The sequence below is a fragment of the Struthio camelus genome, chromosome 19 (genome assembly GCF_040807025.1).
Source record: "Struthio camelus isolate bStrCam1 chromosome 19, bStrCam1.hap1, whole genome shotgun sequence".
Lineage (NCBI taxonomy): Eukaryota > Metazoa > Chordata > Aves > Struthioniformes > Struthionidae > Struthio > Struthio camelus.
The window spans coordinates 7,709,195-7,725,346 of record NC_090960.1 but is presented as its reverse complement, the minus strand read 5'-3'; the positions used below and the strand labels follow the sequence as shown (position 1 = coordinate 7,725,346).

At 47.0% G+C, this 16,152-nt stretch overlaps 1 protein-coding gene across 4 annotated transcripts; it reads left to right on the top strand.

Annotated features, from left to right (window-relative positions):
- Window positions 1-768: 768 nt before the first annotated feature.
- On the top strand, window positions 769-12,758 carry MYCBPAP (MYCBP associated protein). 4 transcript variants are annotated; one of them, XM_068913711.1, is made up of 19 exons: window positions 769-951; window positions 1,817-1,944; window positions 2,520-2,679; window positions 2,767-2,870; window positions 3,376-3,547; window positions 3,871-3,986; window positions 4,718-4,868; window positions 5,225-5,340; window positions 6,048-6,148; window positions 6,800-6,911; window positions 7,256-7,442; window positions 7,954-8,141; window positions 8,716-8,862; window positions 9,046-9,333; window positions 10,199-10,320; window positions 11,097-11,212; window positions 11,703-11,833; window positions 11,928-12,107; window positions 12,603-12,758. In XM_068913711.1, the coding sequence occupies exons 1-19, from the start codon at window positions 828-830 to the stop codon at window positions 12,705-12,707; spliced, it is 2,748 nt and encodes a 915-aa protein (XP_068769812.1). In that variant the 5' UTR covers window positions 769-827; the 3' UTR covers window positions 12,708-12,758. The 4 variants fall into 4 exon arrangements, with proteins under 4 accessions (XP_068769812.1, XP_068769811.1, XP_068769810.1 ...); XM_068913709.1 differs by having other exon boundaries at window positions 770-951; window positions 6,776-6,911; XM_068913710.1 differs by lacking the exon at window positions 12,603-12,758 and having other exon boundaries at window positions 11,928-12,357.
- The last annotated feature ends 3,394 nt before the right edge of the window (window positions 12,759-16,152 follow it).

The following is a 16,152-nucleotide window of genomic DNA, read 5'->3' as shown; positions in this document are numbered from 1 at the left end:
CACACACGCGGGGCCGGGGCTTGCCCATGTGCGGGGCGAGGGGGCACTTGGGAGACCGCGTGCTTGCACCCGTAGAGGGCACCCACACGGGGTGCCTGTCCCTTGTGCTGCGGCTGAGGTTGCACGTGGGGTTCCCCAGGTCTTGCACATGTCGGGGGGGTGCACGAGGAGCCCCTGGGCGTTGCACTGGGGTGGGGGGGTGCATGTGGGGGCCCTGGGGCCACGCGCATGTGGCGCTGCAGCCCGGCACCCCGCTGGCCGCCACCGCTGCGTGGCGAGGTGCTGCGACGGGGTGGCATGGTGGGGCAGCACGGCAGGGCAACACTGCGGGGTGACAGGGCAGGGCGACATGGGGTGACATGGCGGGATGGCATGGCGGGGTGACACGGCGGGGTGACACGGCAGGGCCACGAGGTGAGGTGCCATGGCGGCGACACGGCAGGGCGACATGGGATGGCATGGCGGGGCGACACGGCGGGGCGCTGCAGGGGCGCACGGCCGGAGGCCCGGGCCGGCGCTGAGCCCCCCCAGGCGGGAGGGCGGCGGCGGGGACCCGCGTGGCGCCACCGTCTCGCCCGCGGCGGCCTGCGGCGCTCCGGGGACCGGGCCGGGCCGCCGGGACAGCGCGGCGCCCTCCCGCACTGCGCACGCGCGGGGCCTCCACCCGGCGGCGGGGCCTCTTCTCGGCGGCCGGGAGGCGGGCGCATGCGCGCAGCGGGAGGTCCGCCAGCACTCTCCGGAAGCGGTAGCAGAGTGGCCAGGAGGCGCCTCTCTAGGCGCGCGGTGGCGCCCCGCCGCCGTTGCCATGGCGCCCGGCGGCCTGCGGGATGCTGCCGCCGCCCGGCCGCGGCTCGAAGAAGGAGACGCGGGGCCGCCGGGTCTCCGCGTTCGCCCCGGCCACCGACTCGGCCCAGCCGACCAAGAAGGAGTCTCGCGTCAAAACCCCGCCGGGTAGGGGCCGGCCGGGCCCGGGCGCTGGGCCGCGGGGAGGCCCCGGGGCGCCGCGGGCGGCTGCGGGCCCGGCCCGGCCCGGGGCGTCGCGTCGCGGCTGAGCCCCGGCCCCGACCCCGGCGTGGGGAGGCTGCGCCCGGCCCGTGGCACCCACCGGGTCGCAGGACTCACTCCGTGATCTCTGCCGTTACAAAAATATCTGTCCTGTATATCACAGGCAGTTATTAGTAGCCACTTAGCAGCGCAGTTGGTGTTCTTTATTTATTTTTTAACTGTAAAGCCTCCGTGTTGCGTCTTTCGAAAAGACGGTCCTAGCTGGAAGGATTTACAGGTTAAGAGAGGCGGGAGAAAGAAAACTGATACATGATTGCCTTCAGCTGGTTCCCTGCCTTGCGGTTGTCCATGCTGATGAATACCACTGTGGCAATCAGCAAATGGTTCTGAAGATCTTTTTGCTATTTAGTATATACTGAAGAGCTGTTAATTTTGTAAATATAACTGAGCTTTGCTTAGTGACCGTAATGTAGTACGACTCTGCCCTGAAGCTGTGTGCTTGCATTTGAAACCGGAGTAGGAAACTCCTGGAATTCATTCTGCTACGCATAGCTATGGTGTTTGCAACTAATTCATTGTGTCTCATCTTGAGTAAAGGGTATAAGACAGTTGAATCTCTCTCACTCAGTGACTCACTCTGGTTCTGTAGCTTCTCAGAATTTGATTTTCTAGGTATTAGGGGTGCTGAGTTGATTGTTCCATGCAACCCTGAAAAAGCAGTTCAGCTGAAAATGACTTGAAGCCAGACTGAAAGAGGAAGATGGGGTTTCCTTGGGAGACTGAGGAAGAGGTCATTTCACTTGTCTTTCAGACAAGAAGAAGGTAAAAGCATTTGAAGTGTCCTCCCCAACAATTGCAGAAGAGCCTGAGCCTGTTCCCTGTGTTCTGCAAGGAGATGAAATCCAAGCGCTTGCAATTAAGGTGGAGGACCTGGAGAAAGTATGTATTTTTACTAAGAGAAACAGCTTCCTTTCCTTTTTGTGTGCGTGTTTAACAGAGGGTCCTGAACATTTATTTGAACCAAAGCAAACCCTTGGAGTTCATTCCATTTTGTCTGTCCTGCTTCTTATGACTTGTCAGATCATCAGGCTCAGTTCCTAAACACGAAGGAATACTAAATGATCTTTTAAAAGGGAAGAATAAGTCACCTGTGCCTTCAAAATTACACTTCTGACGTTCCTATCTCATGAGATGCATGTGTTGTTTAGTAACTATCACCTGTGGGAGCAGAAGCGTTTGACACCAAGAGATACATCAGCAAATCCTCGAGAAAGCCATTTAAACTCTTTTTCCCTACCCCAATTTTACAGCAGTCAGGAGGATTAAGACAGTAACTAAATTGGTATCTATACAGTCATGTAACACATCTCTTTGAGGAGGAACAAAGCGTACAGATAGGGCTCCCCAGACCCCATGTGAGTCACGTAGTTTCTGTGCTGATCCCAGAAAGATCTGAAGGAATGGAGATGGGTCAGTGCATGCCCAACTGCGCTGTTACTGTTTATTTTCTGTAGCTCCATCCTCCGCACCTTCCCCGTGATGCTGAGAAAATTCCAGTTAGGAGGAAATTCCTTGTTCGAAAACATCAACCCAAAGAGACAAAGAAGAAGGTGCAGCTCCTAGTAGCGTATCCTGCTATTCCAACGGCAACTGGGAAACCACTGAGCTTTGTTGGTAGGATTCAGCTTCTTGTCTTACCTTTGACTTTTGGTTTAGGCAAACCTACCTTTAGTGACCTGACTCTGACTTTTTATTTTGTAGGACCAGAGCTATTGGTTGATGGCTATGAAGAGCTTCTCCCTCATCACGTTTTAGGAAGCCTTCAGGAGTTCAAGAGGGAAGCCTTAGCCAGGGGAAACACTCAGGTTGGTTTGCAAAGTGATGAAAATGCTGCTGTGCAACGCTTTTCTAGAGGTGGAGTGCAGTGTGTACAGTACCTTTTGATTTAATTCAGCACCTGTCAGGAACAGGTCAGGCCTGAGAGGTGGTTTTCCCGGCCTCATTATACCATGTGGGAAGGGCTTGCTTCAGAGAAACTGCACCAGCAGGTTTAGAAGCCCTGTGCGTGGGAGTAGGTCATGGAAGGAAGAATTGCAGAAGCTTTCTTTTCCGTTTGAGCTTCTGCAGACAGCGTCAGGCTGGCGTGGGAAGAACCGGTGATGCAACACCCCCATTGCCTGAGTCCAGCCACTCGGATAGTCTTCCACTATCTCTATGTGCGCTCCTAATACACAATTTCTGTTCCCCTTCGGAGTGATTAGGTAAAGGTACCATCAGTCTGAAGAATTCTTTTCTTTTCCCCTCTCCCATTTTTGTCGTGGTGGCAGTGTGTGCGTGCAGAGGTTAATCTAATGTTTTCTTTCTCTTCAGAGAGCAGAATTTATTGAGGATTCTCCTCAAGATGTTATAGCAGCAGCTTTAAAAGAGAAATGGGGAGGAGAGAAGAAAAAGGTTCATCAGACCCCACCATCACAGCACAAAGCTCTCCAGAACTGGCATCATCATATGGAAATCAGGAAGAAGCAGGAGAAATATCTGGGAAGTGAGTAAAGCTGAGACCTCATTGTATGACATTCTATGTGGAAATGGGGGAGCTAGATGGCATCACAACAAGTTGTAATGGTCATAGCAGACTAGGATGAATGCTGTTGCAGTTTAGACCCACGTTCCCAGAGCTCCCCGTGCTGCTACTGCCTCTAGATGGTCCTGGAGGCTGTGGGGACATGAGCTGGTGCCTCTGGCTTGGAGTAGGACAGCAGATTGGGTGAGGATGGTTGTAGGGAGGTTACAAGTGAAGAACAGTAATGGCAAAGGGTATGCCCATGAGAGGGGCAGCGCTGATGGTTTGGTCTTCCTTGTTGTTAGAAATTCTTCAGAAGCCGGAGAATGAGTTGTTGATGAACATCTCAGATGATTACAGGCAAATCCAGGAAGAACGTGACCTCATTGACCGTAGTCTCCCTGCCCTGCTTCCTGGGAAGGTGAGAGCCTCGCTTCCCCTGGATCCTGATTACGATGCCCTTGTGAAAGAGCTAAGCTACTGGTGCTGTGAATAACATCTCTGAAGAGCTGTCATTAGATACTTATCAAAGTCACTCTAAGTCCTTCAGCCTAGAATTTAAGCAGAGCTTTCAGTGATTTTGAAAATAAAAACATGAGCTGTGCTATTCCTACTAGTCAGAGGAAAGCAAAGCTGTGTTTACTGAAGAACTGCAGTTCGTGGGCAAGTGCCATGTCTGGATTCTCACCATGGGCTGACATGCACTTGAGAGATGGCATGGGTATGTGCTGGAATTACTGTCCCAGGGCCAAAAAGATCTGACGGCTTCAGGCTTGAATTTTAGGGATTCTCATTGAGAAAGGTCTGTGGGTAAGGCAGGAGGATTATGAATGTATCCTATAGTTAAATTTTTATATTTATAGATGCAGATCCTTTGAAAGTGCTATGTGAGGCGTTATTTTATATCATTAGGCCTTCATTTAGCCAGTATTTCCCTGGTACTAGGTAGGAGGAGGTCTTATTTTGTCTTTGACAGCAGCCTAGTAGAAATTTTGGCTTATTCTGTGGAAAGTGATTAATTTATGGACTTTTAAAATATCCCTTTAAACAGAGTGAGACACTCTCTGTTTTTTACCGTCTAGTCCCTGGGAAACTAACAGGCAGGCTGTACGTATCTGAAGGTGTCAGCGGGAGGCTTATTTTCTGCACTAGGGCTACCGAAGAGGGAGTGAGTTCTGGAGCCAGCCCGAGCGTATTGGAGATGAACTCACTGGCCTGATGATGACACTGACTCAAAGAGAACGTGGCTACCCAGAGCCAATCACTCATGTGGGGAAATCTCAGACTATCCGGATGGAAACAGGTAAGGGAATTTCAGAGTGATCATACCACAGAAATGAGGTATAAGTGTGGAGCAGCAGAATGACTTAGTGGCTCGTACCAATACATAAGCTTGCATTACCATTTCCCTTTTGATAGATGCAGCACAAGGTACTTCCCAGTCATCCTTAATTGGGCCTCAAGTCACTACAGAGGTAGACTTACTACATGGAAGGCTATATTGCTCTAACTTCTATGACGTGCCCAGGATGTTGCTGCGATAAAGCTCATGCTAAAGGGGCTGAATCTTTAAAGCACTATGAGACCAGAGCTTGGCAGAGGATGAAATAAATAGGTGTTTGGGTATGACAGTGAACTCCTGTATGGGTATTTCCACAGGTTTGCAGTCTCCAAAGAAGGCCCCTTTCCGTCTAACCTGGGATAAGAGTCTTTTCCTGAAACGTCGACGGCAAGAGCTAAAATCTATCCTAGAAGAGCTGGATTTTTATGAGCCAGTAAGACTGGAGGAGCAAGAGCGTTGTTTCTGTCACTAGTCTCTTGTTACCGGCTATAGAGTAACGTAAAATTGATTAGGGACTGGAACTGGGAAAGGATTAAGAATCTAGAACTTAGCCATGCAGTACTTGGAAGTTCTCACATTCTAGAGGGGAATCACAGCCACGAAAGGGATGTCCAGCCTCCCAAAGTGATGCACGGAAAAGGCTAGGTGCCTCAGAATAGGACCCCAAACCAGCAGCATGCAGCTGCCAGGACCTAGGCAATAAAAAAACACTGAGCGCTGATACAGGACTTTGATTTAGTGCCTCAAGGCAGAAGGAAGACATCTTTACTGACCTGGAAGACATACATTCAAAATCTTCTCCTGAAGACAGGTAGCCCCTCTTCTTAAAAAAATGAATGAGCCTCAGCTTTTCTTTCTGAAACCTGGTGGTGGGAATGAGAAAGATGTGGAGAAGGGAGCTTTTCCATGCTTGCAGCGTTAGTAGGGGGGAATGCAATTACCGAGGATTCTCAGAAGACCCAGAATAGATTCCTTCCCCTGTCTCTTAAACATTCGTTGGCTGCATCTAGAAACAGTCCTAGGAGCAAGACACCTGAACTTCACTTGTTCTTGATTGAATTGGTACGTTAGTCTAATATTCCAATTTCCCTTCTGTATAAAAAGAAAAATTGCGAGTTGGTCATTTTTCTTTATGTCCAGGATCTGGATGGACTGGAGGTGATTGGTAAAGGCCAGCCTTTCACATCTGTCTCGACACAGCCTTTTTCACACTCCACCACCTCTGAAGAGCCTGAGAGCCTGTAAGTTGTACTTCATGATAGAAATAAGGAATTTTGGATATGCACCATCAGTCTGTAAGGGTTTCCTTAGCTTTCCTTATCCGGAATGGAGAGGAGTCTCAACTGGGGCCTGATAAAAGGCATGTTTTAACTTTAAAACCACCAGATTTAGAGAGAAAGCAGTTCCTTTTTACCTTGGGGTCTTGTGATTAAGGAGCAAGAATCAGAGAAAAGTTTTTTGGGGCCCTTCCTCCTGTCTTTCCTCTGTGTAGCTCTAGAGCTTACTTCAGACAGAGTGGAGATTCTGCTCCAAATTATCTCCATCTGGTTGTCTTTTTCAGCCTTCCACATCCATCAGTTATTTGTCTTCCTCTTCTCCCCACCCCAGTACAACCCTAGGGCCATTTCTCCTTATTCCCTCAGCCTTCCTTAGGCAGGTATCGTTCTTCTTTGTATTGTCCTGGCTGTCCTGTCCTCCTTGATGGTGACAAGTCCCTACGTGGAGTTTGTTTACTATGGGGAACCAAATCTGCAGGGCTTGTCCATAAAGAGAGGACTCTGTGCAGAAGCGTTAATCAGGCAGTTATTTCTTACAGGGTGACAACCCCTTGATTCTTCCCTATCTTAAAATGAATTTTTGCTCCACAGAACACTGCCTGTTGTTTCGTTTAGCAGTGACCCCTTTACAGACTATCCCGATGTGGTTCCAGAATCAGTCCTGGGTCCGTCTTTAGATTTCTGTGGCCAGCCTGCCCGTTGGATCAACAGCACCAATTCTTACAGGGTAAACATAAACTTTTTATTGTCTAGTCAGTTAAGCCTGCTTTAGTTCCCAAGTCACAGCTGTACAATGAGTATCACTCCCAGGGCAGAGAATGAGTGATTTATTCTGAGCATAATAGAGTATCCCCATATTTGCTCTGGAGGGATCTCAAAGCAGAAGCAGTTGCTGTGTCTGTGGTGTGAAGCTCAGATTCCCGGGCTCTATATAATGACAGCTTGGCCGGACCTGCCTTACAGGTTTTCCTACCAAGGTTCAGCCCCATATTTGCAGTATTACTTCAGGCAAGACAAATCTTACCGGATAGAGTAGAAATTGTTACCTTTGTCCTTTCCCCTTCCTTGTAGGATGAAATTGGCATTGCTGCTCGGCTCACCTTTGAGATTGTGGCTGGTGAGAGAGCTGAAAGCTCCCTGACAGTGAGCAATGATGGCACAGCTGCCATCTGGTATAGCTGGAGGAGGCTTCCCCAGCAAATTCCCTTCAGAGAAACAAAGAAGGGGATGCAGTATTTTTACTTTAATACCAGACCAGGTAGGAGAACTGCTGATCTGTGAGACCTTTGTTACATATACCAGAGAGCACGCGTTCAGGAGTTGCTGAGTCTGACTAATGGCAGAGCAAGCTTACTGGCTGATTCTCCTTAGAAAGCGACCCTGGGCCTCAGAGCTGACTAACACCAAAAAAGTGTGTGAGGCAGATCCCTTTCATGGGATTTAAACAAAAGGATTCTGGTCCTACTCTGAATGTAAATGGGTGGAATTTCTAAAAGTGAATCATTTTCTGATCGCAAACTGCATAATCTCCCATTGAGAGTACTGAGCGCACTGTAAAAGGAGCGTGCGATGGAGAAAATACTAGTTCAGTAGCATGGTGAACGGGAGTAAATCGGGAAGGAGCAATAGATGGACAAAGTGTGATAAACGGCAGAGCTACAGGGAAACAGCGTCAAAAAGAGAGGAGAAGACTCATGGGAGTGTTTGGAAAAGGACTGGGTTAACCAGGTAGTTTTGTACAGACTGATATATTTTCTTTGTTATTGCAGGTATCATTTTGCCTGGAGAAACTAGGAAGTTTGCATTTTTTTTCAAGTCGGAGAAAGCAGGAATTTTCAGTGAGTCCTGGGAATTTAGGACACATCCGCTGTTATTAGGAGGAGCTCTGCTGCAGGTCTCCCTTTGGGGAATTGCTGTGTATGAGGATAAATTGGCTGACCTCAGAGAGAAACTGGAGGTAACCAAGCATGTAACTGGGGAACTGTGAGCTTTGAACTTACTATGCAAATAGAGGATAAGGGAGGGAGTGGATGACATGGTATTTTTATTGCCAAGCAATTAGGGCCCAGAGTGAGATGATTTATTTTCTAAACATCTGTACATACTTAATCAGGTTTACTAGATAAAATGGAAGAGCAACTCCGCAGTCTATTGTAGTGTTGTTAATAAAGATGTGATTGTGTCTCCTAAATTGCTCACGTTAGTCCTTTTTAAAAAATGAATTTTCCTTTGGTGATGAATTTTATTAGTTACTAGCGGGGATGGGACTGGATGTCGTACAATACAATATCTGTTAAAGTATAAAGTGAAAATTACACCATGCTTTGAAAAGTATAGTTTTGCTGGGGGATTTTTGTGGTATTTCTTTGGAAAGCTATTGTAAGCCTTGCTTTGTTTAGTGGGGTTTGCAATTATTCTTGTTGTTGTAACCCTGTATAACGTATATATGTTGTTACTAGTGTGGCAGTTTGTTCATGAGTTTGTATATGGAATGGGAACTCAGACATGTTGTGCTTGTTGTGGTGCCTCAGACAGACCTGGCTGCTCGAGAGGGTGCTGTTATAGTGGAAGAGAGTCTGAAGGAACTTCTTGACCGGATTCGGACCCCAGAGCGCACCCCATCTCCTGTGGATGCCTACGTCACAGAGGAAGAGTTATTCCACAAGAAGAATCCAGAGGTGAAGTTTCATATCTGATGGGCTACACAGCTGAAATAGCAGGGGAGGAAGACCAGCAGGGCTGGTGCATCCGTGGGTTTCTGGAGGCTGGCATAGTCAGCCCTGGTGGCTTTAAGAATTAGACTTGGAGAGGAAAAGCATAACTTATTTCTCTCTTTACATTTTTTCCTCGTGTTATCAAAGTTGCATTATCAACATCAAGTGGTAAAACAACTCCATAAACTGTGGAGACAGCACGTGGCTGCTCCTTCAGCCTTTGAGGAGGAAGTGCCCTCAGGCCAGAAGAGCACTGTGGAGGACATGTGGTACGAGGAGAGTATCTCAGAGGCTCTCCCTGCCCAGAAGAGCTCTACAGAGGAGGTTCTAAGTCAGAAGAACACTCTCAAGGCAACTCAGAGTCAGATGACGAATGTGGAGGAGGAGGAACCAAACCAGTCAGGATGGAACCTTTCCTTCAAGCACTTTAAGGAGGTGGTTGTCCCTGTTCCCTCTAGCTCTATAATAAGTTAATGGTATTTTCGTTTTCCTTACAAATAGCCTGGCACGCTCCGGGGTGAGCCCAACCCAGAGGTCTACTTCCAAGGTGCTGTGTGTTAGAGATGATTTATTATGTGTGTCAGAGAAAAGCATTTTGTCTCTTCTGACCACACCCTCAGTGCTCTTGTAAAGAGATTCCCAGGAGAGACTTTGAGGGCTATTGTGTGAAGAAGAAAAGAGAGCCAGACAATGTAATAGTAATAGTTATTTTAAGCTCTTCCCCCATTAGCTTTCTGCCATCCTAGAACTGAATGCTGGGAGGGGGGCAGGCTAATCCTACAGTCTCCTGTGACTTCTCCAAAGGCTCTTCTCCTTGGAGAGTCCTTCCTATTCATCAGAGTACTAAGGGGGCACTCATGACAGGCTGTGGATAAAATACAGACCTCCTTACATTAAAGCAAGGGTGGTTTGGTCTCTGCCAGCACAGTTTTTCTGCAGTGCTCTCTTGGAAACCTCTCAGCTGCCTTTGTAAGTAATCCTTACTTTGAGCCCTTTAATTCACCAGAATCCCCATTCTCCAGCACAAGGACTAAGTGTGCCTCTGAAGTTGCAAAAGGGCTTGCTATGGATAAATCTTATCTGTGGGGGATCTGGAATTGCTTCCCAGATCTTGGATCGCATATGCACGTGGCCAAATCCCAGCTGTACAGCAGGCCACACCTGTGTGCATAAATGTCCTGGTTTCCAGGCTGGTGTCCGGGAAGACAGCCGTGGTGTGCTCCAGTGAGTTCAGGGTCTGGATGACTGGGGACGAGGACTGGGAAGTGCTCTATGGACCCTGTGTTTTCTGTTACATCAGGCTATACAGTCAATCCCCGAGGAGGAGCAGCGAGAAGAAGCACTGATCGAGCTCAATAAGGCAGCGCTGGAGCTATGTGTCAAACAGAGGCCAACTCAGTCAGATCTTTTGTATCAAACCTGGTGCGTTACCTTTGCAGGACAAACCTTGTAAATGCCTTCTATGATCCACAGCCTTAGCAAACTCCATTGCAAGCTTTGTGATTCAGAGAGCAGATAATTTTATGTCATCTAGATATCTTCTCTGCACTGTGTTTTTATACGTTAATTGGAGCAGCTGTCTAGGTCCCAGATGCCACTTTATTCTGGAGATACGTTTCGAATATTAAAGTCCTGTAATTTTTGGGACGTATACAAGATTATTTGTTGCAAGAATATACTAGGCTATATTTATAAAACCATTGGGTGATTTTGTCTACCGTTATACTCAGATTACAGTATTCTTGTACAGTCTGGTTTTTGCTCAGACTTTAACACTGTAACCATAACAGTCTCTAGTCCTTTCTATATGAGAAGGATGCACCTACCTCTTGGTGTGCATATAGAGAGAGCAGATTGCTGCAGATTCACCAGCACGGGCATGTCGTATTGAAGAGAAGGAGGCTTAGTTTCACGGTAATATTTCTGGGTTCATTCAAGCCCATTGACTTGCAAAATATTGAGACCTTGGAGGGTTCTAACCTCAGGAAAGCAATTTAGCTTCCCTCTACACAGCTTTTTAACTATTAGGTGCTATTTTGTTGGGTTAGTTGGACAGAGCAATAGTTCTTCTTAGCTGTAAGGTGCCTTCATTCGTGGGCACAGGGTAAAATAAGATGGCCCTGCCTCTCCCTTCCGACTCCCAAAATGGACATTTGCTGTACTGTTTCCCTTCTGATTCTGATACTTTTGTTTCTCAGTCTCCAGTTGTGGCGTGAAACAATAGATGGTCTGGTGAGTCGCTCTCTGTTGCTGAGGTGCCTGCTTGGCATGCCTGAAAAGGAGACCTGTGCAGACATTGTTCCAGAGGAAATGGGTAAATGGTAGTTTTAGCATGGCAACCAGTTTCTATGGACAGTTTGAAATCCAGAGACCTTGGTGAATTTCAGGTGAAATGGCAACTTTAGCAGTTCCCCGTCTCAAAGTCTTTATCAGAAATGTATCAGAAAAAATGGTACATTGCATGATACTAACTGTGATCTGTGGTATGGTATCATAAAAACAAATATGCCTTTTAATTGGGCTAGATTTAGCCCTAGTTCTTGCACAAAACTAAACCAAAAACCCCTATCGTTATTAGCTGTTTTATAAGCTTGTTCTGCTGTATGCTTTAGACCTGTTCAATCCTTATTTGAACAAAGTACTTTTCAAAGTCATGGTTTTTTCGGTGCATTATGGCTCAGATTAACAAAAAAGAGGGAAATACATTGTGGAAATAATATATTTACATTGTATGGATGTAGTGGGTTTGTCTTTCTAAATTTGAACGTGTCGCTTTTGGATTATTGGAATTCTTTCTTTTGCAGTGGAAGTACAGCAACTTGTAAAAGGAGAAAAGGAAGACAAAGTAACCGCTAAGAAAGACGAGAAAAGGTCAGTTGGTGGTAAGGATAAAGAAGACAAAAAAAGAACAAAGACATCAGGGAAAGAGAAGGAGGTATGTGTTAGCATGCATATTAAAAACTACGCATTGGGTTCTGGAGACAGCGTGACGTCTTCAGTTTTTTCTCTTTTTTTCTTCCTCTGACTAGGAACATCCAAGCAGCAGAAAGTTAAAAGATGAGAAAAAACTAAAATCTTCCAATGTATCCCAGGAGGTGAAAGAGGTACCACAAGCTGTGGAAACTGTAGTTACAGATACAGCAGAACCACATCAGGAGCCAGTGGACCCTGTTTTGTTTGGGAAATACCAGGAAAAACTTTATATTGAAGTGAGTCTGGCCAAAACTTATAACTGTCCTTGTTTCTTGTTCTTTGCTCGTAAGCTTATGATGAAGCTAGGTGGAGAGGTAAGCATTTTGTTAACTTCAGAAAACTGACAAACATCTGCCCATGATTCTGTAGCAAGGTAAGTGCGAAATACAAGGTAAGATGTCCTTTATCTCAGCCTGAAATCTGTTAACATAAATCCAGCCATTACGTAGCCACGTGCAGGATTTCTGTCTGGGATATCTTTAGCATGCTTGCAGACTCTTGAGGGATCCGCAGAATTAATTGTATCTCAGGTAATGTTAAACACACTTCATAGCCAGAAAAGTTATTACTAGAGCTAAGATCTGTTAGCAAGCGGCAACGTTTGTGTGACTGTGTGTGTCTGCGTGCGTATGTGCTCCCATATGAGAAGCCATCTCTGTTCTGTCAGTCTTATCATCAAGATTTCCTATTGCATTTTCACTGTAACTATCTTCTCTTAATTTCTGCTGCAGGTTTATGGGCTGCTGGATTCAATGGTGAGCAAAATGGTTATTTTATTTGAGGATCTAAAGGAAAAAGGTGCTCTAAAGCAGGAGCGTGAAGCATTTTCTATCTAGAAATAAATTGTTACTTTTCTTTTTAAAAAAATAAATATCCATGTTTACACAGATTAAGTGAAGGTTCTTCTTTATGAAGTGACAAAGTGATTACAATTACTGGGGTGCCTCCTTTCTGACATGTTGTGATGGGAGACTGTTTCTAGATCATCTGTTACTTCTACAGAAGATCACTTGCCAGGAAGAAATCAAAGCATGAGCTACTGCAGCCTTAGAAACAATTAAGACTAGAGAACGCTAGTTATTTCTACTAAGGGAGGAGAATTTAAAAGTAGCAGGCAACAAGAGATGTGTTGTTTGTTGGTTTGTTTTTCCGCTCCCCTCAATCTTGCTTGGCCAGCAAGTGAGTGAGCAGTGTCCCTTGTCTCCCGAGCCCAAGTACCAAGACAGTAACTTAAATTACCCCCCCCCCACACCAAGTCGGACTTTGCTAAAACCTATGGGCTGAATTTGGTTCTGCATATTTCTTCTTTGAATTGTCAGCCCCATTTTTCCTCTGACTTTGTTTTATAATAGAGTAGCTTGAGACCTCGGCATCCTTTCTTGACTGCTTGTCTAGTCTCTTCTCAGGACTTCCTGACAGCAGTCTTCTCTAAAGATAGCCTGGAACGCCTCAGATTTAGAATCTAGAGCTCACATAGTGAGGCTTTTCCCTTTGGATTTTTCACTTTGTTTTCTCGTGTTTATATTGCTAAGAATTTGGCCGAGGTGAAAGAGCCGACTTCACAGAGGAAACCTGTCTTCCACCCTATACCTGGCCTTTTCTGATCTGGCACAACACTATAAGTAGGATCAACTCCAGCCTTCCCTGTAGTGCGGTCCCTACTGTATCCTTTAGCAAAGGATAAGAACTGGGCCCTTTCGACAACTTCTTAAAACAAGCTAGTACAGGATTATGGGCTGATGGGAGGGAAAACAGCATTAGCCAGTCCTCCCTAAAGCTAAAAGCATCCCCCCATGAAGGAGTGAGAAAGGATCCCAGTGAAAACCTGTGATCACAAGGGGGTGTGCCACCTTGCCTTTTTTGGTATGCATGAGTTTATCCCTTGTGCTGATCTCGACATCTGTTTCCATCCAGCTCGATGTACCCGCGTCCCATTTCTGAACCACGTCTCACTTCCGAGACTAATCACTTTTGAATTAAAAATAGTGAAATAGATGCCATAAGCGTGAGCATGGTTAGGCCCTGTGTTCGAGCCACCCTTCCTGTCTCTATTGGCCTCTGTGTGTGCGTGCATGTGTGTTTTTTATCACTTCCTTATCTCTCTGTGTTTCCTTCTGCATCGTGTCTGGAATGGGAGCTTTTTGTGGAAACGCATCAATTCTTAAAGCTGTGTGCACAGTTGGGGCTGGCTCAAAGCAAATTTTCAAAGGCAGAGTGAGCTGGATGTAGGGTCTCTCTCGACCTGGCACTGTGTGTCAGTAAAGTGAAGTCTCCTCATTAAAGCAGCTGGATAGCGTTCCCGAGAAAGGCATTGGCACTAAAAAGAAATGACATGGATGTAGGTTGTTAACTTATGTCTATGATGCTTTTGAGATTCTTGGACAGCAGATACATGCTAAGCATTACTGTTACTTCTGTGCATTACTATAGAGGTACGCTAGATTTGCGTACCTCAGGCACGTGCTCTTTCACACTGGGCACCGTATAGACACACAGCTGGAAAAGAACACGTAATGTAAAATAACCGTTCCTTGTGCAGAGTTGTTTTCTTTCAGTGTCTCATTTTAACTATGTGCTGTCTCAGGGCAGGGTGCTTTATATCCTCCCCTTTGTGCTCCCAGCAGCACCATGGGGGCCCGTGGCTCATTTCTGTGGCTGGCCAGGTGAGGCCCTTCGTAATGTTTCGAGATGCTTTCCCTCAGCAGGGTGAGGGAAGCGCTTGGGCTTCTAGGGAAGGAAGGAGCCTCTTGCGACTTAGTGGGCACAGAGCCACAGCGGGAACGTCTCTGCTCAGCATAACTCTACTGAGTAGTTCAGCAGCACTTTGAGAATTAGTAGGAAAAAGGCCTGAAGTTGGGGTGTGTCTCATAGGCTCTGACAATGGCTCCTGCCTCCCTGGAGATCATTATCAGCTTGTGAATATGCCCAGCTCAAACAGCCCAAGCCGTCTATCTTCTAGACAACAGAGAGTCTGCACATAATAGAGATAATGTGATCGTCTCAAAGACAGGAGTAGTTTGGTGTGGTGATCTCACTTTAGACAGCAGAGTCCATTTGTGAGACTCATGCATCCAGTCCAGCCTACAGAAACCGGGCTCCGTTTATACTTCTACTCATAGGAAAACTAGTTAGTAAGAAAACAGATCGATGGGAGTTTCATGTTAGTCATGTACTACTGGAAGAGCGTCATATACTGTTCTTTGCCTTCACAGGGAAGAGCCTGGTGGCATAGGGAGGGTGGCATAAAAACTGCAAAGGAGAATGTGCCTGAGTGCTGAGAATGATCTTCCTCCCCCCCATAAATATCGTCAGTGCCTCCAGCAGCCTTGGACAAGAAACCCTTCAGGGAGAATATACAAACAAAATACAGGAAGGGATCTGCTGGGTCAGCAAATACTGTCTGGCTACTGTAGCTTTGAGCCAGCTTAATTTTTTTTCATATTAATAATTTGTGTAAGCTATGTATGACTGGAAATCCAGTGAAATTAGACTGGCTCCCAAAGACGACCTGAAGAAGTTTGTACCCCTCGCTCACAGGCCTGGCCTGAGCTGAAAGGTGCCTTCTGTCATTGGAGCAAAACCCCCAAAAGCTGGTCAGCAATTTACTTGGAAAGATGCAGGGATACTGCAGTCCCTGTAATGTCAAATCCTAGTGATCAGGTGCGAAGGATGTTCTGTCTTCTCCCCCAAATTTGGATGTTATTTGTATTAGCGTTAATAATTTGTGTTGTGTTTGCTAAATAACTAAGGTGAGCAACCTTGCTGGCCTTGCGAGCTGCATACCAAAGCCATCACGTGGCCGATGTGAAGACGCTGTAACTGTCAGAGGGGCCGGGGAAGGGGAGCCTGGGAACGGTCTGCGCGCGGAGGGCGGCAGCCGCTTTCCAGAGGCTTCAAGTGCAGAAAGGGGCTGGAGGAGCGGGGGCTGCACTGGGGCTGGGGGAAGCCAGCTGTAGAGCCCTGCTGCTTCCCCACGTCCTACAGCTGGTTTTGGAGCACATCGAGCCCCCATTTGCAGAGCTCCACTGCTGCTCGTAGGACAGCATCCAAGGGAGAGGTTCAGCGCTTATGAAACGCCAATGTCTGAAGCATCGCGGGCTGCCTCGACCACCTAATGCAGGTGGGCAGAGAGCATTGCAAACGGAGGAAGAGGAAAAATCCTGATCTGGGGTAGTGGGAGGCATTCCTCATTGTTCACCTGAGCGAGGATGCTCTCCGGGTTGACCTGATGGAGGTGCTCTCCTCCTCAGGCCTTGAGTGCAGGCTGCAACTCACAGCTAG

Excerpts from the sequence above, each read along its gene's own strand:
- MYCBPAP (XM_068913708.1), top strand. The coding sequence starts at position 828 with ATGCTGCCGCCGCCCGGCCGCGGCTCGAAGAAGGAGACGCGGGGCCGC. Across the intron at positions 8,863-9,045 it reads TCCACAAGAAGAATCCAGAG|TTGCATTATCAACATCAAGT; the intron begins GTGAAGTTTCAT and ends GTGTTATCAAAG. Across the intron at positions 10,321-11,096 it reads GATCTTTTGTATCAAACCTG|TCTCCAGTTGTGGCGTGAAA; the intron begins GTGCGTTACCTT and ends TTTGTTTCTCAG.